General features: G+C 42.5%; 1 protein-coding gene across 8 annotated transcripts in view; it reads right to left on the reverse strand.

Annotated features, from left to right (window-relative positions):
- setd4 (SET domain containing 4) overlaps positions 1 to 23,213 on the reverse strand; it is a 148,522-nt gene that overhangs the window by 71,813 nt on the left and 53,496 nt on the right. For 3 of the 8 annotated variants that reach the window (XM_072259939.1, XM_072259937.1, XM_072259938.1), the window contains exons 1-2: positions 9,904 to 10,372; positions 6,581 to 6,676 (exon numbers count right to left, since the gene is read on the reverse strand). In XM_072259939.1, coding sequence (XP_072116040.1) covers positions 6,581 to 6,676; positions 9,904 to 9,982 — 175 coding nt within the window. In that variant the 5' untranslated portion in view covers positions 9,983 to 10,372. Of the gene's footprint in view, positions 1 to 6,580; positions 6,677 to 9,903; positions 10,373 to 10,425; positions 10,508 to 23,213 lie in introns of those variants that run through there. The other 5 variants (XM_072259934.1, XM_072259935.1, XM_072259936.1 and 2 more) reach the window with 3 other exon arrangements.

The following is a 23,213-nucleotide window of genomic DNA, read 5'->3' on the forward strand; positions in this document are numbered from 1 at the left end:
TATCCCTCTCAACCCCATTCCCCTGCTTTCTCCCCATAACCTTTGACACCCTTACAAATCAAAAACCTTATCAACCTGGGTTTGTATGTTCTCCCCCCGTGACCACATGGCAATCCTCCACGTGTTCCAGTTTCCTCCCACTGTTCAAAGATGTACCGACTGATAGGTTAATTGGTCATTATAAATTGCCCCATGATTAGGCTAGGATTAAATCGGGGGATTACTGGGTGGCACACACATATACATACACACGCTGAATGATCTACCTCCTCAGCTGTCTGTGACAATAAATTCCATAGATTCACCACCCTCTGGCAAAAGAAATTCGTCTTCATCTCTGTTCTAAATGGATGTCCCTCTGTTCTGAGGCTGGGTCCCTGGATCTTAGGAAATATCCTCTCCACATCCACTCTATCTAGGCCTTTCAATATTTGATAGGTTATCCTATCAGGGCTATTCATACCTTTTTGCCCATTTACGCTAACCTATTTGTCCCCATTTGCACCATCACTTCCAAAATTTACCAATATAAATATCTGGCTAAATATCTCTTAAACACAGTCACTATTTTTGTATCTGATTCTCTAGAAGGGCCGAGATGGCCTGTTTCCGTGCTGTAATTGTTATATGGTTGTTCCTCCTCTGGAGTGTGTTCCAAATATCGACCACTCTGTGTACAAAAAACTTCCCTCTCAAATCCTCTTTAAAACATCTTCCTCTCACCTTAAACCAGTGCTCCTTTGGTTTGCAATCCCGCCACAGAGAAACAAAAACATTCTATCGATCTACCCCACATATATTCCTAAAAAACTTATACAGTTCTATCAAGTCATCCCAAAACTCCCTTTGCTCTAGAGAAAACAAGTAAGCCTGTCTAATCTTTCCCCATAAGGTCCTCCAATCCAGGTAATTTCCCAGTGAGTCTCTTTCATACTCTCTCCACCGCAATCACATCCTCCCTATAAGGTGGGGAATGCACAGAACTGTACAGTATAAATGAAAGACATGAGACAAGAGGCTCGGTGGCTAACTCCTGATTCAAAGCTCTTCAGTAAAACAGGTCTGCCAATAAACTCCACTAATTTGAGATTATGGAAGGTGGACCTTGAAAGAAGAATCATAGCACTGGGTATGGGTATGATTCTGCATCACCGACTGGTATGGGAGGGAGGGCTACTGCACAGAATCAAAGCTGCCAACAGTTGTAAACTTAGTCAGTTCCAGCATGGGCACTATGCTCCATAGCATCCAGGACATCTTCACGGGGCGAGGCCTCAAAAAGGCAGCGTTCTTCATTAAGGACCCCATCAACCAGGTCATGCCTTGTTCTCATTGCTACCATCAGGAAGGAGGTACAGGAGCCTGAAGGCACACACTCAACGATTCAGGAACAGTTTCTTCCCCTCTGTTATCCGATTTATCCGATTTCTGAATGGACTTTGAACCCATGAACACTACCTCACTGCTACATTATTTCTATTTTTGCACTACCTATTTAACACATACATAATATGTACGTATTATTGTATATACACACACACACGCACACACACACACACACACACTCTCGGGTGATTGATAAGTTCGTGGCCTAATGTAGAAAGAGTCAATTTTAGAAAACCTGGCACATTTATTTTTCAACATAGTCCCCTCCTACATGTACACACTTAGCCCAGTGGTCGTGGAGCAAACGGAGCCCTTCTTTGTAACGAGAGCGTCTTGGACCTCCAAGTGGTCCTCAGCAGGGGTGATTAATAAGTTTGTGGCCTTAGGTAGAAGGAGATAAGTTATACAGCTCTTGTTACATGCACGTGCAGTTCAACTCTTTGAGCGAAAATGCAGAAAGTTTGAAGTTAATAACTCATCTCCTTCTACCATAGGCCACAAACTTATCAATCACCCCTGCTGTGGACCACTTCTGGAGGTCCAAGACACCAACTTCTACAAAGAAGGGATCCGTATGCTCCACGACCGCTGGACTACATGTGTAAATGTAGGAAAAATAAATGTGCTAGGTTTTCTAAAATTGAGTCTACCTTAGGCCACAAACTTATCAATCACCCCTCGTATACACATACACACATTTATTTACTATAATTCACAGTTTTTTCTCTATTATTACATATTGCATTGTATCTACTGCTGCAAAGTCAACAAATTTCATGACATATACCAGTGATATTAAACCTGATTCTGGTTTTGATTATATAGCTATGATATGAATGATATGGATATGCTAATGGTGAGACAGCTCTCACTAGGTGTCTTGAGAGTCTCAGAAATTCTGCATGTACTGATACAAGGATAAGAGTTTAAGTATTAAAGTACATTTTACCTGACGTCAAGAAATGGGCCACTGACTTTTCATTATGCTGTACAGAAAGCACTCAACCGAGCTTAGTTATCCCTCCACCTTCAAGTCTCAGTGAATAATTGAACAAGACCAAATCCCAACACCCAAATTGAATTTTCAAGAAAGTTCAAAGTTTAAAACACATTTTTATCAAGGCCTGTAGTCCATATAAAACTTGAGATTCATCTTCTCACAGGCAGTCACAAAACAAAGAAACCCCGAAGACCCCATTAAGAAAAGGCCATCAAACACCTAATGTGCAGAAAAAAAACAAACTGTGCAAACAATAAAAGTAAGCAAGGAACATTCAGATCTTGAATTCACTAAAGTGAGTCCTTAGTCATGAAGCCAGTCATTACTACAGCCGGTTTAGGAGCACGTTAGTTGCAGGCCATAGCTCAGTTCAGCGCAGAGACGAGTAACCCTCATGGAACGGCCCTTGCCTCTGGCCCCAACACCCTTACCTTTTCAATCTGGCCTGGCTCTTAAATCTTTACATTAGATTTGTAGTCAACTGGACAGCAGATTACTGAAAGAACAACCAAACCTACATCAGTGTTCTTTGCTAACATCGCAGTTGACACCCTTGGTACATTCCCTCAGCCAAGACGAACACATACCTAACACCAGACTCCCTAAACATGCACCCTATTCTAAGCTCAGTCATGGGAAGAGATTAGCAGACATTAACAAGAAATGATTCAACGATGCGGCTGAAAGATTACTTGAAGAAATATGACATCCCAACTGTCTCCCAGAAATCCCTAACCAATGACAACTCGAAGTGGAAAAGGAGCACCAGAGTGGCATTGAGAAAACTGAGCCAGTCTACCAGAAGCAGATAGACACTTTTGCATGAGAGATGGATGAAGAACACCACCTCACGAGCCACCCACCAGCCCCATCAGTTGGGAAACATCTATGGTTCTCACCCTGGCCTCATCAGCTATCTCTAAGCCCAACACCTCGGATCAGAAGTCTCCTGACATTCCCTTGATGCAAACAGATCCCATTTTGAGCACTCATTCCCATACTCCCTTCTCACTCATTTGGATACACATTCCCATGCTCCACTTCCATTTGTTGGAGTCGCATTTCCTGTATTCCGTTTTAACTTATGCAACCTACAGGGTATCTATTATAATACTATCAGCCATCTTCTCTGAAAACCATCACCTTGTCGTGGTGGAGAGGCTTGTGAGATCCTGACATGCTGAGAGCGATGCTGCCTGAACTTTGGCTCCTGGTAGGGTCCCAATGGCGGCAAGATCAAGGGGGAGGTTCCAGCCAAACAGCAATCCAACCAAGACCTCAGTGGTGAAGCTGCTGGAAGGTGATGACACATCACAATGGCAGTGAAGGTGGAGGCAGGCTTGGAGTAGTGATGGATGACCCTGACCCTGATCTGTCAAGGACCATGTGGTGGCTGCCCGTGCATCAGCTTCTCCATGTTAAACAAAGTCACGCACAGGCGTTCTCCATTGAGGGAATCCATCAGGATATATGGATCTACACCCACCTGACAGCCCACCAATAAACAGCCCCCTAGGAGAATATCATACTCAACTCAATTGATTCAGCTATCTCACATCTAAAACAAAAATGGAATTGAAAGTGTAAACCAAAACTCTGCAGGTGCTGGAAATCTGAAATAAAAACAGAAAAAGCTGGAAACACTCAGCAGATCAGTCTGCAACTGTGGGAAGAGATACCGTGATAAGGTTTCAGGTCAGAGTTGCTTTGTCAAACAATAGCTGAAATGGAACACAAGAGGCTGCAGACGCTGGAACCTGGAGAAAATAGCAAACTGCTGGAAGAACTGTGTGGGTCAGGCAGCATCTGCGGAGAGAGAAGCCTCCTCCAATGGCTTGTTTTTTTACATTAACTCTGAATTATTAGCTCTGTCTCTCTTCTCACAGATGTGGTGTGGCCTGCTGATTATTTCCAGCATTTTTTGAACTACAAGAGTATAATACTAATTAAAATTAACATCTACAAGTCTAAAATGTCTACACTACCAAAACTGAGGCATACCAAATTATGGCTTAACTGTATTCCTTTCCACAGATTCAGCCTGTCCTGCTGAGTTCCTCCATCATTTTGTGTGGATTTCCAACATCTGCAGAATCTCTTGTGTTTGTGACCAACTATACTCAGTTACACTTTTAACATGGAATGTTGTTTACAGGTGAAGCATTCACAAGACGCAGCAGTTGTAGCTTGTCTCCTTATTTCTGATCATAAGAGAAGACTACAAGATACAGCAGCAGAGGTAGGCCATTTGGCCCATCTGGTCCGCTCATCCAGTTGATCATTCTTGACCATTCTCCTGCCTTCTCCTCATAACCCTTAACAAACCCCCCCCCCACCAACCAAGAATCACAACAGCATAGCAGTTAGCATAATGACTTTCAGCACAGCAACATGGGTTCAATTCCCGCTGCTGCCTGTGAGAAGTTTGCATATTTTCCCCATGATCGTGTGGGTTTCCTCCAAGTGCTCTGGTTTCCTCCCATGTTCCAAAGATGTACGGGTTAGCAGTTCAATTAGTCACATGGGTGTGATTGGGTGGCTCAAGCTCGTTGGGCTGGAAGGGCCTGTTACTGTGGCATATCACTAAATAAAAAATCTCTGCCTTAAATACTGCCAATAACTCAGCCTCCACAGCCCTTGGTAGCAACAAGTTCTACAGATTCACCCCTTCTGGCTGATGAAGTTCCTCTGGAGGCATTTAGTACCTTTTAATACTTAATGAGAAGGTGGATGGGAGGGAAGTTCTGAGCCTCAGGACTTAGACCAATAGATTCAGAACAGTTATTACGCCTCAACCATGAGGGTCCTGAACCAAAGGGGATAACTTTAGTCGGAAGAAGATGGCACCAGCGAACAACGTGACCAAGACAACGTCAGAATCAGGTTTATTATCACTGGCATGTGACGTGAAATTTGTTAACTATGAGCAGCGGCAGTTCAATGCAATACATAATATAGCAGAGAAAAAAATAAAATAAAATGAAAATAATGGAGATTGAGGAGGGATGATAGTGACAGGTGTGGTCCTTCAGACAGTTCACGAGACTGCTTCTTTTCCTTCTTCTTGTTTCAAACATAACTCTGCTAGTATTGGAACCTGTCATTTATAGCTTGACAGTATCTTTTTGGGTCAATTGAGTGAAAAGCTTTGCGGTCTCCAAGGGAGTGAGGTTTCGAGCAGAGCGTGCTGCCTGGAGGCCAAGAAACCTAGAGACAGGGCGTGAGCCCGTGAACGGCTCCATTTCTCACCAATCTTGCCGATTGAAGCATCGAGCAAGATTGAAATCAACAAGGACGGGAGCGGAAGGCAAGCAGGTGCTCAGCACTATCTGCCTGCTGCGGCTGCGACCAGTCTCTCTCTCCCCCTCTCGCTCACTGCTGCCCGAGAAAGGTACGTGTGTTTGATTGGTCTCTCTCCCCCACCTGCTCACTGCTGCCGAGGGATGGTACTGAAGTCTTGGGTCTTGGGCAAGGTTTAATCAACACAGTTTGTGGACTGGACTCTGTAGTTCATATATGATGTGTTTATGGCTTCTGGTTGCTCCTGCTTTTATTGCTATTTTGAGCAATTTTGATCAAGGCAGACAGGCTCTGCAGCTTGGAGACAATGAACGACACAGCACTAAAACTGAACTGAACGTTCCTGGACTGTTTCAACGACTTTGTGTTTGCTCTTTTATATTCTGTGTTTTCGCCTTTTTTGCTATTTGCATGATTTGTTCTTTTTTTTTTTGCGCGTTGGGTGTTTGATGATTTGTTTCGATGTGTTCCATGGTGTTTCTTTGTTTTGTGGCTGTCTATGGGAAGACAAATCTCAGGGTTGTATACTGCATACAAACTTTGATAATATGTGTACTTTAAATCTTTGAACTTCACTCAACCCACCTTTGAAATGCTCCTACTTTTTAAATAGACTCACTTTCAAGGACTCTTCATCTCATGTTCTCAATAAATATTATTTTTATTTATTATTATTTCTTTCTCTTTGCATAGTTTGCTGTCTTTTTCCACACTGGTTTAATGCCCAAGTTGATGCTGTCTTTCATTGATTCCATTAAGGTTATTACTCTATTATGGACTTACTGAGAACGCCATCAAGGAAATGAATCTCAGGGTTATATGAGGTGACATATATGTACTTCGAAATAAATGTACTTTGAACTTTGACAGGTAGGAGGAAATAAAGGTACATACCTGGAAAGCTTGCTGGCACCAAGTGGAAGCCCGTGAAGCACTCACTTTTCAGCCATTTTCTCAGCTGCACATACACCATCTCGTGACTGATGTTGACTGCGAAAGAGGAGACATTTAACTACAGGAGTTGTATATTAATTACAGTAATCTATTAAAAATCAACTTTCTGATCCAGCTACGGTTAACATCAAACATGAATGCACATTTTTTTCCCATGTAATGATTTAACACAAAAAACACACTTCACTATATATTTCGATGTAAAAGTTCAAAGCAATTTTATTATCAAAGTGTGTGTGTGTGTGTGTCACCATATCCTATCTTGAGATTCATTTTCTCACAGGCACTTACAGGAAAATAAAGGAATACAAGAAAGTTTTTGAAAAACTATGTATAACAAAGACTGCAAACGTCCTATGTACAAAAGGGGGCAAAACCTGCCAATAATATTTTTTAAATAAATAAAGAATGCTGAGAACATGAGCTGTTGAGTCCTTCAAAGTGAGTCTGTAGATTGTGGAATCAGTTCGGCGTTCAGGTGGGTGAAGTTATCCATTCTGGTTCAGGAGCCTAAGGGCTGTAGGGTAATAACTGGTCCTGCAGCTGGCAGTGTGGGACCTAAGGCTCCTTCTCCTGCCAATGGCACTGCTGAGAAGAGAGCACGGTCTGGATGGTAGGGGTCCTTGACGACGGATGCCGTTTTCTTGTGGCAGTGCTCCTTGTAGATGTGCTCAGAGGTGGGGATAGCTTTGCCTGTGATGGAGCTGGGCTCCATCCATCAGCTTCTGTAGACTTTTCCATTGCTGGGCATTGGTGTTTCCATACCAGGTCATGATGCAACCTCGCTGTGCATTGATAGAAGTTTGTTAAGTTTTAGATGATATGCTGAATCTACACAGATTCTAAGTAGAGGCCCTTCTTTGAGATAGACTATGTACTAGCTCAGATCCTCTGACACAGTAACACCAAGGAATTTAAAATAGCATGTGACAAATAAAGCTTATCTTTATAACACTAGTATTTAGTCTTTGAATATTCTTAAAGGCAGCAATTTATTCTGAGATGAGATTTCACTGAGTATTTAATAAATTGCAAAGTTGGCCAGGCTGGGATTTCACCGGAATGAAAATGCCAACAAAATATCTGCACCAAAATTATTTCAGCTTCTCTCTTAACTGGGAAGGGACTGAGAAACCAATTGCTTTAATTCATTACTCAATGAGGGTAACACTAGAAAAAATATTTATTGCTCATCCCTAATTGTGTCTGAGTAAGAGGTCGTCAACCACATTCTTGAACTGCTCCAGCCCTGCTGGTGAAGGTATTTCCACAGTGCTGTCACAAAGGGAGCCCCAACATATAGACCCAGCAACATGGTGTGTCATTTAAAGGGAACTTGCAGATGGTGAGACAAAGGAAGAGAGGCAGACAAAAGTCAAAGAGAAAAAACAGCAGATGCTGGAAATCCAAAGCAAGAAGCAAATGTCAGAAATAATCAGGTCTTTCAGCAACTGGAGAAAGAGAAACTACCAATATTTTGAGTCTATGATCAGTACTGGAAAAGAGAGAGATGCAAGCTAGCTTTCAGTAGACTCAAACATGAGGAAGGTGGGGTACTGGCCGAATCGAAGCAGCGGTGCCTGGGCCTGAGGGCGTATCAAAGTGCCAAAGGGCCAGGAAGGACCTGAGGTTTGGACGATTTAAGCATCGGGCCAAATTGAAATGATCATGGTGTTGAGATCGGAGATGAAGGACAATCTGGTTCAGCTCGCTGCTCCACGAGGTTTGCTTGTCCCTGTGCTGGACTGAGGCTGTGGCCCATAGAACAGTACATCACAGAAACAGGCCCTTCGGCCCATCTAGTCCATGCTGAACCATTACTTTGCCTAGCCCCATTGACCCACTCCTGGATCATAGCCTTCCATACCCCTCCCATTCATGTACTTAACCAAATTTCTCTTAAATTTTGACATCAAACCCACATCTGCTTCAGCTTCTTCCACACTCTGAGTTATTTACATTTATGGCCCTAGTTACCAGCACATAAATCTTCTGGATCATGTTCAGTTGTTAATTATAAAGTGGAGAATGTGCTCACCAGCGAGACTTAACAGGCAGAATAATAAAAACTAAGCCAGCATTATTTTAAAAAATTAGAAAATGGAAAATGGATGTCAGGTAGCATCTGTAGAAAGATTAATGGTCAATGTTTCAGACAAGGGACCCGTCATCAGTCTAAAGAATAAGTTAATCTGAACAAAATGTGGATGAATCCAAGGGAATTTCTCTGGAGTGGAGATAAGTGCAGTCAGGAATCTGTGCAGGCAAGAGGAATGAGTTCCAATGAAGGCCCCTCCCCCCGGTTTGCAAATCAGTGAGACTGAAGTTCAAGGCCTTGTTTACAGGATGCTGTCATAGCAAGTACAGAGTTCGAGGCCTTGTGTTCAGGTTCTGAGTCTAGAGTTCGAGTGTTATTACATATTCCAGCATCCGCAATCTCCTATGGCTTCCATTTTAAAGGCACAGGATCTGTAAATAAAAGCTCTGCAATCAACACTATCATCCCTTTAAAACTACTCAATGAGCTTCTAGGCTGCAGTACCCCTCTGTGCAAACGGATCCTTAATTTCCTTACTTGCAGACCCGTCAGTTCAGATTGGCAACAAGATCTCGTCCACAATCTCAACCAGCACAGGTACACCGCAAGTCTGTGAGTTTAGCACCCTGCTCTACTCACTTTACACTTAAGACAGTGTGGCTAAGCATGGCCCCAATGCCATTTTCAACTGTGCCCATGACACAAGAGCCCTTGCCCTTGAACCAAAGGGAATAAATTCATTCACCCCAACACGGAACTGGTTCCACAACCTATTGATTCTCTTTCAAGTACGCTGCAACTCAAGATCTTGATATTTATTGCTTATTTATTATTATGCTTTTTTTCTCTTTTTGTGTTTGCACATTTTGTTGTTGTCTTGGTTTTTTTCACCAATTCTATTGTGTTTCTTTGTAATTACTATGAATGCCCAAAAGACAATGAATCTCAGGGTAGTACAGTAAATGACATATATGTACTTTGATGATAAATTGAACTTTGAACAAGAGGTTCTACATGTTGTTGTGTTGTGCTGTGGAAACCCGCCATCCGTTCGGTCAATAGGTGGCGCTGCTACGCCAGTTTAGCACCCAACAAATGGGGAACGTGGTCCCACTTACACCCGGCCTCGCAGCCCCAGGAGCCGCAACCTCCCGGGCGGCGAGCAACAAAGCCCCCGGCAACCCCTCTGAAACACACGTGTCAATCCATCCATCTGGGGGATTACCTCCAACAGCTGCCACGCGTGTTTCCTCGGCCTGTCGGCGCCTTCTTCTTCTGTGAGCCCGGCCTTTCCGTTTGGCCATGGTGGTTAAAGTGTCGGAGCAGTGTGCATTGATGTGTAAACTCCAGCCAGTGTATTTCAGCACGGGGATTTCTTTTCTATAAGGGCGAAATCAGAGGGGGGGAAGGTGGGAAACTATTTTCGTTGCAGAGAAGCTTGCACCAATAATTATAACTGCTCTTTTGCTAAGATTCAACCTCTAACTGTTCATAATTCATTAGTAACTACTGTACTGTGAGAAATTGGTCGGAGAACCGTGACTGCGGTAGATTCGGGCCTTCAGCACAACGGCGTCCCCGGCGCAGCGGGCCGGGTCCGACCAGCTCCAGCAGAGGCCGCCACAGAGAGCCCGCGCCCTCCCTCGGAGGGCGGACGGGAAAACGTGACGGTCTGATGCCCTGTATTAAATAAATCTCCAATCGAAGCGTCAAACCTGTGAGGGGAAACATGGGCAGTAAACAGTACCTGTCCCAGCGACAACCAGATCCCTTAAGAATTAATACACTCAAGTGATTCTGCAGATGCTGGAAATCCAGTGTAACACACACAAAATACTCGGGGACTCAGCAGGCCAGGTAACATCTATGGAGAGGAATGAATAGTCGATATTATGGGCCAAGTAACATCATCAGGACCAGAAAGGAAGGGAAGTGCTCCTTCCCCTCCCCTACCTCCTTCTTCTGGCTTCTGCTCACTTCCTTTCCAGGCCTGATTAAGGTTCTTGGCATGAAATACCAACTATTTATTCCCCGACCTGCTGAGTCTCACCAGCATTTTGTGTGTGTTACTCCCATAAGAATTGTTGCACCAATTGATACAGAGGATTATGGGATCAAAGCCCAGTGTGGATAATGATACTTGCAGATACACAGGTTGGTAGTCAGCGATCACCAACATCAATGGGGCTTCCATTCCTGCTGTTGTATATAAGGAGTTTGTACGTTCTCCCTGTAAACACATGGGCTTCCTCCGGGTGCTCCCATTTCCTCCCTTATTCCAAAGAGGTTACGGTTAGTAAATTGTGGGTATGCTACAAAGGCTGCAGAAGCATAGTGCTGCTGGCAGGTTGCCTCGAGCACTATCTCACTGATTTGCATTTCACTGTATGTTTCGGTGTTTACATGACAAATGAAGCTAATCAGTTCTCGACCCACGTGCTCTAACCTTGCTAGATAACCTCCTGCGTGGAAACCGATCAAAAGCCTCCTGAAAATCCAAGTCTACCAATCTACTTGTTTGCCCCTCTCCTCAATGAATTTCAGATTAGGCAAAGCTGTTTTTCCCTTTCTTCTCATAAATCCATACCCACTCTGCTTAACCCTATTGCCGTCAACCACTATGTTACATCCATCTGGGTTATAGAAGTTCTCCCTTACGGAATTCACAAATCATTTCCTTAAATTCGCTCTTAATGAATTTATGTGGGAAAAGAATTGAATGAATATAGAAGCCAGAGAGTGGTAGGAGATGGTTGCCTCCCTGACTAAAGACCTGTGACTAGTGGAGTGCCACAGGGATCAGGGCTGGGTACATTGTTGTTTGTCATCTATATCAATGATCTGGATGATAATGTGGTAAACTAGACAGGCAGATTTGCAGATGACACCACTGTACTCACTGCAGTTTAGAAGAATGTGGAGGGATCTCATTGAAACCTACCGAATGTTGAAAGAACTAGATAGGGTGAATGTGGAGAGGATGTTTCCTATGGTGGGGTTGTCCAGAGCAAGAGAGCACAGCCACAAAATTGAGGGGCAACCTTTTAGAACAGAGATATGGAGGATTTTTTTTTAGCCAGAGAGTGGTGAATCTGTGGAATGCTCTGCCACAGACTGTGGCGGAGGCCAAGTCCGTGGGTATATTTAAGGCGGACGTTGATCGTTTCCTGATCTGTCAACATCAAAGGATCTGGCGAGAAGGGATTGAGTGGGATCTGGGTTCAGCCATGATGGAATGCCGGAGCAGACTCGATGGGCTGAATGGCCTAATTCTGCTCCTGTGACTTATGGTCTTAAATGGGGCATAGTGAATAGCAAAGAAGGTTATCAAAGCTTGCAGTGGGATCTTGTCCAATGGGAAAAATAGGCTAAAAAAAGATAGGTAGAATTTAATGGAGATAAGTGTGAGGTTTTGCACTTTGGGCGGACAAACCAGAGTAGAATGAGCTTGAGAATATTGAGGAGTACAGTAAATTACAGGGATCTGGAAATACAGGTCCATAGTTCCTGGAAAGAAATTTCTTCTCTCAGATGGCGGTGAGAGTGTGGAATGAGCTGCCAGTGGAAGTGTGGATGCAGGTTCAATTGCAACATTTAAGAGAAATTCGGATAGGTCCGTGGATGGGTAGGGTATGGAGGGCTATGGTCCAGGTGCGCGTCAATGCCACTAGGCAGAATAACAGTTTTGCACAGACTAGATAGGCCAAAGGGCCTGTTTCTGTCCTCTGCACTCTATAACTCTGTGGAGCGTGTAGTTTGCTAGTATGATAAGTTGGACTCTTGACCTCCCAATCTACCTTGCTTATAATCTTGCACTTTATCGTTTACCTGCACTACATTTTCTCTGTAGCTGTTTCACTTTATTCTGCATTGACTTTATTGTATCCTGTTCTACCTCAATACTCAGGGTGATTATCCGATCTACTGTATATGAACAGTGTGCAAATCAAACCTTTCGCTGTACCTTGGCACATGTGACAGTAATAAACTAATTCCAATTCCACGTTAGCTGCGGTATTCCAGTTAATTTGTAATCACTCAAAGAAAATCACATGCTACTGGTTTTTCTAAACATATTGCCATGTTTCCTGCAATAAAACAGAAACTGCAGTCTACTGTAATGAACTTTGCAATGATAGTGAAGGTGCCAGCCTCTCTCTCCCTCTCTCTCTCTCTCTCTCTCTCGAAGGGTTGAAAGGATCTCCACAATAATATCTCCCCTCAGCTTTTTAACAGCATTAGATGTAGATTATCCCCGAAGCTTTGTTGAAAGTGGAATCTCATTCCAGACAAAAATCATCCACTATTTGTCTGCAACAGTTTCACCTTAAAATCAACAAGCTTTACAACTTCCCAGACTTCCTGAATTCATGAAAAAATAGTTTCTTTTCAGCAGCAAACAAGAGAAAACCGGTAGATGCTGGAAATCCAAGCAAATACACAAAATGCTGGAGTAACTCAGCAGGCCAGAAAGCATCTATAGAAAAAAGTAAACAGCTGACGTTTACTGTTCACTCTTTTCTATAGATGCTGCCTAGCCTGCTGAGTTGCTCCATCATTTTGTGTATGTTGCTTTTTAACAGCACCGAGTGTGAGTCATCAAGATGACAGCATCATTAAAATTTTACATTGAAAACTTAAATGTGCATCAATTAAATCATCCACTTTAAGCCTAAACATTCTGGTATACATTAATCAGCTTTTACATTAAAGCAAGTGCTAAGGTCAGAAACAGATGGAAGTATACGCAGCTCAACACCGAACTGACTCCACAACCTATACACTCACTGTCAAGGACTCTGCAATGCATGTTCTTGGAATTATTTATTTAGTTATTTTGAATTTGCAATGTGTCTTCTTTTGCATGTTGATGTACTTGTTTATATATAGTTATCATAATTGTTATTGTATTTTAAAATTTTCCTGTAAATGCCTGCAAGGAAATGAATCTCAGGGTTGTATATGGTAACGTATATGTACTTGGATGAGGCTGAGTACAGGGCTACAGTAGGAAACTTTGTCACATGGTGTGAGCAGAATTATCTGCAGCTTAATGTGAAAAAGACTAAGGATCTGGTGGTGGACCTGAGGAGGGCTAAGGCACCGGTGACCCCTGTTTCCATCCAGGGGGTCAGTGTGGACATGGTGGAGGATTACAAATACCTGGGGATATGAATTGACAATAAACTGGACTGGTCAAAGAACACTGACACTGTCTACAAGAAGGGTCAGAGCTGTCTCTATTTCCTGAGGAGATTGAGGTCCTTTAACATCTGTCGGACGATGCTGAGGATGTTCTACGAGTCTGTGGTGGCCAGTGCGATCACGTTTGCTGTTGTGTGCTGGGGCAGCAGGCTGAGGGTAGCAGACACCAACAGAATCAACAAACTCATTCGTAAGGCCAGTGATGTTGTGGGGATGGAACTGGACTCTCTGACGGTGGTGTCTGAAAAGAGGATGCTGTCCAAGTTGCATACCATCTTGGACAATGTCTCCCATCCACTACATAATGTACTGGTTGGGCACAGGAGTACATTCAGCCAGAGACTCATTCCACTGAGATGCAACACTGAGCGTCATAGGAAGTCATTCCTGCCTGTGGCCATCAAACTTTACAACTCCTCCCTTGGAGGGTCAGACACCCCGAGCCAATAGGCTGGTCCTGGACTTATTTCCTGGTGTAATTTACATATTTCTATTTAATTATTTATGGTTTTATATTGCCATATTTATACTCTATTTTTGGTTGGGGCAACTGTAACGAAAATCAATTTCCCTCAGGATCAATAAAGTATGACTATGACTATGATAATAAATTTACTCTGAACCTTGAATGACATGGTACATGGACAGCATGGTAGCGTAGTGGTTAACACAACGCTTTATAGTACCAGCACCCTGGGTTCAATTCCCACCGCTGTCTGTAAGCAGTTTGGACGTTCTCCCTGTGACCGCGTGGGTTTCCTCCCACAGTCCAAAAAATAATATACTGGTTGATAGGTTAATTGGTCATTGTAAAATGGCCCGTGAATAGTTTAGGGTTAAATCATGGTTTGCTGGTTTCAAAGGACCGGAAGAGTCTATTCCATGCTAGGTCAATAATTTTTTTTTAAAAAGCACTGTGCTTTTTTTTTCACCAGAGTTCCTGGGGGATCTCAGAATCTGATAGGGAAGGTATGTACATTCTAAGAATAAATGAGGGAAGCGGTTGTAAACAGTGTCCATGTTTGGGACTTTCAATTGCTCAGCGGAGCCTGGTTATGGACTCATGAGGTCACAAGTCCATAAACCGTCAAAGAACAGGGTCCCCTCATGCTTCTTTTATATTGCTTGAGTACAATGCATGTTATTTTCTTGATTAAACTTAAAAGCACAATAAATGGGCACTTTCAGAATGTAAAGTACGTCAGATTGAGGCACTCTTAGAAGCCAGGAGGCAGAGCAGATATACTTTTATACATAATTGACATAATACTAATACATAATTTAAGGGATAGAAGTAGCCAATTCAGCCCAAAAGCTTTACTCTTTCATTTAGATTATGGCCACTTAGATCCTGTCCTCAAATTAACTTTCCACTTAGGTCCCCATTGTCCCTTCTGGACCAAAATTTCATCTCTCTCGGTCATGAATAGATTGAATATCCCACCCTCCACAGCTGTCAGGGGTACAGAATTCCAAAGATTCAAAAGCTTTAGATTCGGCATATGACTTAAAACTGACAAACTTCTATAGGTGCACAGTGGAGAGTATCCTAACTGGTTGCATCATGGCCTGGTATGGAAACACCAATGTCCAGGAACAGAAAAGTCTACCAAAAGTGGTGACTACAGCCCAGTCCATCACCACCCTCACCACCAATGCGCATATTCGGAAGATCAGAGGTGGAGAGTGTCAGCAACTTTAAATTCCTCCGTGTTATCATTTCAGAGGATCTGTCCCAGGTCCAGCACTTAAGTGACAGTACAAAGAAAGCACAGCAGTGCATCTGCTGTCTTAGAAGTTTGCAAAGATTCAACAAGTCGTCTAAAACTCTGACGGACTTATATAATGTGTAGGGGGAGAGTATATTGACTGATTGAATGGAAACACCAATACCTTTGACTGGAAAATCCAACAAAAAGTAGTGGTTTGGCCTAGTCCATCACAGGGAAAGCCCTCCCAGCCTTTGAGACCATCTACATGGAGCACAGGCGCAGAAAAGCAGCCTCCATCATCAAGGACACCCACCACCTAAGCCATGCTCTCTTTTTGCTGTTGCCATCGGGAAAAAGGCACAGGATCCTCAGGACTCTCACCACCAGGTTCAAGAACAGTTATTATTATTTTGTAATTTGTCCTTTACTGTGCCTATTGTCTTGTTTATTAATTATTGTACTGTCTTGCACTGTTGTATGCACTTTATGTAGTCCCGTGTAGGCCTGAAGTCTAATGTAATTTTGTGTTGTTTCAGGTGGTCTAGTGTAGTTTTGTGTTGTTTCATGTAGAACCATGGTCCTGGCGGATTGTTGTTTCGTTTTTACTGTACCAGCAGTTATGGTTGAAATGACAATAAAAGCGACTTGACTTGATTTGGCTTGACTTACCCCTCAACCACCAGGCTTCTTAGCCAGTGAGAAAAACTTTGTTCAGTTTCACTTGCCCCATCACTGAACTGTTCCTACAAATGATGGACTCAATTTTAAGGACTCTTCATCTTATGTTCTCAATATTTATTACTTATTTATTATTATTATATTTTAATTTACTTTTTCTCAGCTCAAGCTGGTAAAACCTGAGGTACAGGCACAGCCAAGCATGCTCATTTGTCAATTGCTCGGAACTTTCGGACTACTCTCGTGGTGTTGTGGTTTTCTGAAGATTTACATAAATATTGCTGTGTAGATTTACAGAGATATTGCTGTGTAGATTTGCATTGATATTGCTGTGTAGATTTACAAAGATATTGCTGTGTAGATTTACATAGATATTGCTGTGTAGATTTACAGAGATATTGCTGTGTAGATTTGCATTGATAGTGCTGTTTAGCCATAATTGGTTAGTGCTATTGTGTCGTCCCTTTGGGATGATAATGTTGTAGATATTACTATCGGGACAATGTATACCTTGTCATGTTCCAAAGTCTTTCAATTTCCTCTTTAAATTCAGCATATTTCTGGTGTTTTTCACTTATTGATTTCTGTAAATTATGTGTGTTTGGGATGGCAATAATTTAAATAAGTTGTTCTTTCTTGTTTATCCTGTATTGTTATATCCATTATATGGATTGCCCTATCTGTAATAATGGACCGGACATAATATAATTTGTGCTTTTCCGACTCTAACTGGATCAGGAGTGTTTTTATAGTAAGATATGATTTCATTCATGAGTTTGTATTTTAAAGCAAGATTTTGATGACTGATGTTTGGCACTTGATTGTACCTGTGTAAGTAACCAGATTGTGTTAAACTGCTACAGGATCCTATAATGTGTTGGATTGTTTCAGTTTTTTTCTTGGCATTTTCTACATTTATCAGCTTGAATTTGTTGGTCTTTTATTATGTACTTTTGATTTTTTTCATGTGTTAACTACTGGTCCTGTATTGCCACAAGGAGCCCCCCTGTTTCTGGAAAGAGGTCTCCAACTCTGAGCCAGGCGTTCAGTGCTTCCTTGTCGACATCTAGTCTGCTCAGATCATGGGGATGGCTTCTATGGAGGGTGATGCTCTTACATTGATTAACTTTTTCTTCATTAGTGATAATGTCTTAATTTTTCTGGGTTTTGCCTTTGTTTACGTTTAGTGGCATATACTTCTTATCAGAATTGCATATGATTGCATGTAGTGCTGATTCCTGTTTTCATTCATTAAAGTATATCCTTAGAAATTTTATCTGTGTAGAGTTTTAATGTCTGTAATTCCTTTTCCCTTTCTGTCCTAGGTAGTTGAAACCCCCTGGTTTTCTTGGCCGCGTAAGTCTAGGGAAGGCAACCTCTGGCCCCACCAGGTTTGTGAGATTGAGGTGCGCTCCCACTACAAACCCCTGTTTGTGTGGATGCTGTGTAGTTTGCTACCCTGTTACAAATTATATATATGTAGGCATCTGTTAGCCTCACGAGACCATGGATTTGCACCTTGGAAGGTTTCCAGGGCGCAGGCCTGGGCAAGGTTGTATGAAAGACCGGCAGTTGCCCATGCTGCAAGTCTCCCCTCTCCACGCCACTGATGTTGTCCGAGGGAAGGGCATTAGGACCCATACAGCTTGGCACCAGTGTCATTGCAGAGCAATGTGTGGTTCAAGGACATAACACGCTGCCTCAGCCAAGGCTCGAACTAGCGACCTTCAGATCGCTAGATGAACGCCTTGGCCACTTGGCCAGGCGCCAACACATTGTACCCTGTTACAAATTAGTGCCACGAGAAAACAGACAGTACACTGCATATGATTGAAAGATCATATTTATGAATCTTAATTTGACTAAGGGGTTAGTAAAGAAAAGAATGAAACAGAGAGAAGGGCCCATTTTAATGAGACAGTCAAATGTGCACAAGTTGGAACTTTAAGTTTCTCCATAGTCACTGATTTTCAATCGATCTCGCCCCTGGCTTCGTCGAATCACAGAACCGCTCAGGGTCGAATCCTATGACCTCTTCTCTCCTGTGACTTCCCTCTTCATATCCTCTTGAACAAAAGGACCAAGCTCAACCTTAATGTCCCTCACTAGAGAAACCTCCCCTTAATTCAACCAACCTAATTGGATGGCACACATTTCTCCTCATCTTTTATCTTCAACAATAATCCAAACAAGTTGAAAACAGAACAGACTGCTCTTACAGAACTGCTGAATGAAGTACAATGCATACAGCATCACAGGGCATTACATAGTGTTAATCTAAGTGTATTTGAATGTACATAATGTTTTCTGACGTTTGTCATTTCAGTTATTTTTCTTCGTAAGTTTTCCAGATCAGTTTCGGATCAAGACATTCTGCCAGAAGAATACGTTAATAACAAAAGTACTTATTGCCACTTTTACTGCTGAGCTCTGTTTGGCCATTTTTCTCAATAATGATCAGAGAGGCACAGAGACAATCTGTAATTACTGAAAAATACCTTTATTGTCTCAGCGGAAGAGCACGTGAATTTACACAAACAAGTACCTATGTGCATACTTACAAAGTTTTCCTCACCCTCCATGAACAGCCAAAGAATAGAAAAGGGAATACCGATAAAAGGAGTCCATGCTAGTCATGTTTCTCGTAGTCCCACTCCGATCTCCGCAGGTTCATGGGGTACTCCACATCCCCAATGGTTGGGCTCTGTTGGTTGGAGAGTTGTAGCTATTTTGCATTTGAAGCGTCTGGTTTTATATTCATTCCTTACCAGTTCAAATGTTGCATTTCACTGTTATTGTCAATGGGTTATCTGACTGACCTATTGTCAGGTAACTCATTATTGTCAGGTCACTCGTCTGAGTGCTACTGGTACCATGTAACCCAGTACTACCTGTCGCATGGTCAGGTGGCCGGTGACTAAACCAGCTCCCCCACCAGGCTTGCCTGGTGAGGAGGGTGGCTAGACACCCTGCAGGACAAAAAACAAGACCTGTCAAAGGGCGGATGAACCCTCTTGTAGGGTCAACGGCCACCTAGCAAACATGCGCCGTGAAGCGCGGAAAGGGCATCCCTTGCATCGAAGCTTGGTCTGGCCATTCAGTGCAACAGAACTCCCCCCAGCCCTCTTGGACCCCACCATGCCGCTGGATCCGGGAGGGGATGTCGAGAGGGTGGGTCTGGACTTATGCAACCCCCTACCCACCTAAAATCCATTCACGCACATGCTGTTACTTCTCTCTCTCTGCCCCCCTCTCTCTCTCCCTCTCCCTCTCTCTCTCTCTCCCCCATCATCATCCTATGGGATGGATAGCCATAGAGAGAGTGACTGACCTATAACACACCTTCTTATTGGCTCTGGTCCAAGGGCCACACAACTTCATGCCTTAGGTGATTTTTATTATTTTTGACTTTTGTTCAAACTTCTCAAATCAGGTCACTGAGACGCTGGACCAAGATCACGAGATTACCTCTGCAAACCTACCATTGTACACAATATGCAGCTTATCTGAGAATGATCTCTGGTTTAGCAGGTCAATAGCAGAAACTCCTTGTGTCCATGTTCAATTGCTCTGATTAGATTATCACAGAGCAGGAGTCAGTTCTCAAACAGTTCACCCGATGAAGGTTATTGAGCAGATTCACAAAATGACAGCCTCCCTCAAGTGCACGGCAAGAGGAAATACAATTGGTTAATCTACTTCTACTATCCTTGATTCATCTGAATTCACTGATTTGTAGACTGTAGTTCTTTCTGGCCAACATCTCTCTCCTCTTGATCCAAAGATATTTATCTTAGGATCACTATCTTCCATTCATTTTGTTGACTACCCACCGGACTGCCATGAAACCCAGGCATGTGTGCTACACTTACATTATATAAAAATAAAAGTAACATTTACTTACTGAATTCATACAATCTTTATACTGGTAATTGTCTTCTCTCTATTATAAAACCATCACTTTTTGCAGAACTTCATCCTTCCACCTTTTCAGGTAATACACATTAAACAATACAATTACCAGCACACAGAAAATTAATATTACAGCAGCATACAATACTATACCCAATTCCAAAACTTATCCTGAAAATCTGACTCACTCAATATTTCATTTGCTTTATCAGTGTGTCTTAATTACTTTTGTATGTTTAGTCCATTGATGGATTATCTCCTTTGCCTCCTCCACAACTCCTGTCCAGTCTGCAGTCAAGTGAGGAATCGGTAGCAAATTTGTAACAGCATAATCCCACAAATATTGATCTGTATCAGTTTGTTGGCTTGTGAGGTTTTCCTTTGTTACCATATCTACTGCTGGCTGAGGCAAAGATCATCGTCCAATAGTCAAATCTGAAGTCATGCTCCCAATTGCAACATTATGACTTTCCAAAGGACACGATTTCCATCCCTTGCTATAACTCCAGGCTGCCATTGCTATATAATATGTCTGTTCCACCAATGTATATTGCAGAAGACTCATTATTTACAGGCAGAATAGACAATGAACAATTCTCATAACTACTTAAACCACAATTCAGAATTTCTGTCTTCTCATCTCTTTGGGCCAAGCTCAGTGGTCTCCTTCACAACATTTTGGTAAATCTATCACTTTCCCAGTACCGTTCATAACAATAGCATGTAATAGTGGATTAGTTAAGGATATCCAAGTCTTCTCATGACATTTGCCCACATTGTGAACTCTTTTTGAAGGGTAGGTTAAATTATTTCCATGGTAGGGAATGTGGAACACTACACTGCCATAAAACCTTCCTTTCCCATTATCATGGGTACCCGGTAGTCCATTGGTTAGTGTAAGACTTCCAATGTGACATAATGGTGCCTTTTCTCCAAAATGTTTTATTAATTGCTCATCTGATACCTAATTTGGTACTACATGTGCATCAAGTTCTAATAAACTTGTACCCATCATGCCAAACAACCAACCAGCATATGTAGCACAGGTTTCATTTTGATGCAGTTTCTTGGACATGAGGTCTATGGTGGTCAATAATCAGATTCTTTGTATCTTGAAGGGGCTTCAGAAATTTAAGCACATTCAGAGTTACCTGGGAAGTACCCTGACCAATTTGATTTGTCTGTATCTGATCCTGATAACTTTCTCCAGTCCTGGAGGACTGGAAGACTACAAATGTCACTCCACTCTTTAAGAAGGGAGGATGGTCAAAGAAAGGAAATTATTGGCCGGTTAGCCTACCCTCAGTGGTTGGGAAAGTGTTGGAGTCCATTATTAAGGATGGGGTTTCGAGGTACTTGGAGGCTAATGATAAGATAGATCAAAGTCCGTAAAGGGAAATCTTGCTTGACAAATCTGTTAGAGTTCTTCAAGGAAGTAACAAGCAGGGTGGAGAAAGGAGAGGCAGTGGATTTTCAGAAGGCGTTTGATAAGGTATCACACTTGAGGCTGCTTAACAAGATAAAATCCTATGATGTTACAGGAAAGATACAGACATAGCAGACAGTCAGGAGGCAGTGAGTGGGACTAACGAGGTTCTTTTCTGGTTGGTTGCCAGTGACTAATGGTGTTTCTCAGGGTTCAGTATTGGGACCGCTACTTTTCACATCTATCTATCTATCTATATATATATAATCTCCCTATCCCTCTCTCTCCCCCTCCCCCTCTCCCCCTCTCTCCCTCCCTCTCTCTCCCTCTCTCCCTCCCTCTCTCTCCCTCTCTCTGGGCTGATGAGCGTGAAGTGCGTTTCCAAGTATTAAATGAATGCCCAGCTTGGGCTGTGGCGCGAGCCTCTCCCTCCTGAATTACTTCCTCCAATTTCCCTTTTGCGTGCTGCCAACTGACTTATGGGAGTGAACAAACTCTACCGATGTAGTATAAAATTGGAGGGAAATTTTCTTTCTAAAGAAGGAACTTCAACACATCACAACTCAGCTGCTGGTCTGACACTTTGCTGTTGTAAAAACAGAAAATCCTGACGTTGTCACAACACACTGCTTTCATCACAGAGAAGTGCTGATGTCAAAAACTCTAGGAGGTGAAATTAAAAAGTTCTGGATGATGCTACAAAAATGGTTAACTTTACTAAACAAAGACCTGTTCACTTGAGAATGTTTAAAAGCTGTGTGAAACCCTGGAGGAAGGGCACACCAATCTCCTGCTACATACAGAAATCCAGTGGCTTAGCAGAGGAAGAGCTCTCAACAGGTTACTTGAGCTGAAAAATGAAATGCAGAAGTACTTTCAAGAAAATAGTAAGCCATATTTTGCTAAGTGCTTTGAAGATGAAGAATGGCAGCAGAAACTAATCTACTTAGCAGACATTTTTCATCATATGAACCAGTTGAGCAAGCCTCTGCAAGGCCTGGAGAAAAAGTTTTGACTTCAAGTGACAAGGTTCTTGGATCTAAAAGGAAACTGAATCTTTGGAAAAATCATGTTGTAAAAGGAAATCCTGGATTGCTTCCACTGCTGCTTGGGTTTGAGAGTGGAGAAGGATATCAGAAAGTCTCGAGTCTTATTGAAAACCATTTGGAAGAACTGCAGAACAAAATTGAACAGTACTTTCCTCCCTTTCAACACAAGTGTATGACTGGGTGAGGGACCCTTCCTCTAAATCTAGTGCTCAGCTTGAGAACTTGACTTTGAGAGAAGAAGAAGAACTTAGTGAGCTGCAGTCTGATTGTGCACTCAAGGTGAGATTTACTCTCCTGACTCTGGACAAATTCTGGATTTCTGGGAAAGAAGAGTATCCTGCCATGAACATGAATGTTTTGCAATGAATATTTTCCTGCAGTGTTCAACTTCTTACATGTGTGAGCAAGCCTTTTTTTGTTTAACATCAAGAGCTAGGATAGAAATCTATCTATCAAGAATAATCAGCTTCCTTGGTGTTATGGCTTCGTATCTTCTATCCAGCCTTAGGATAAAAATAAAATGGTCAGCCTAATTATGCCGCGTGGAAAGGGA

The sequence above is a fragment of the Mobula birostris genome, chromosome 6, assembly GCF_030028105.1.
Source record: "Mobula birostris isolate sMobBir1 chromosome 6, sMobBir1.hap1, whole genome shotgun sequence".
NCBI lineage: Eukaryota > Metazoa > Chordata > Chondrichthyes > Myliobatiformes > Myliobatidae > Mobula > Mobula birostris.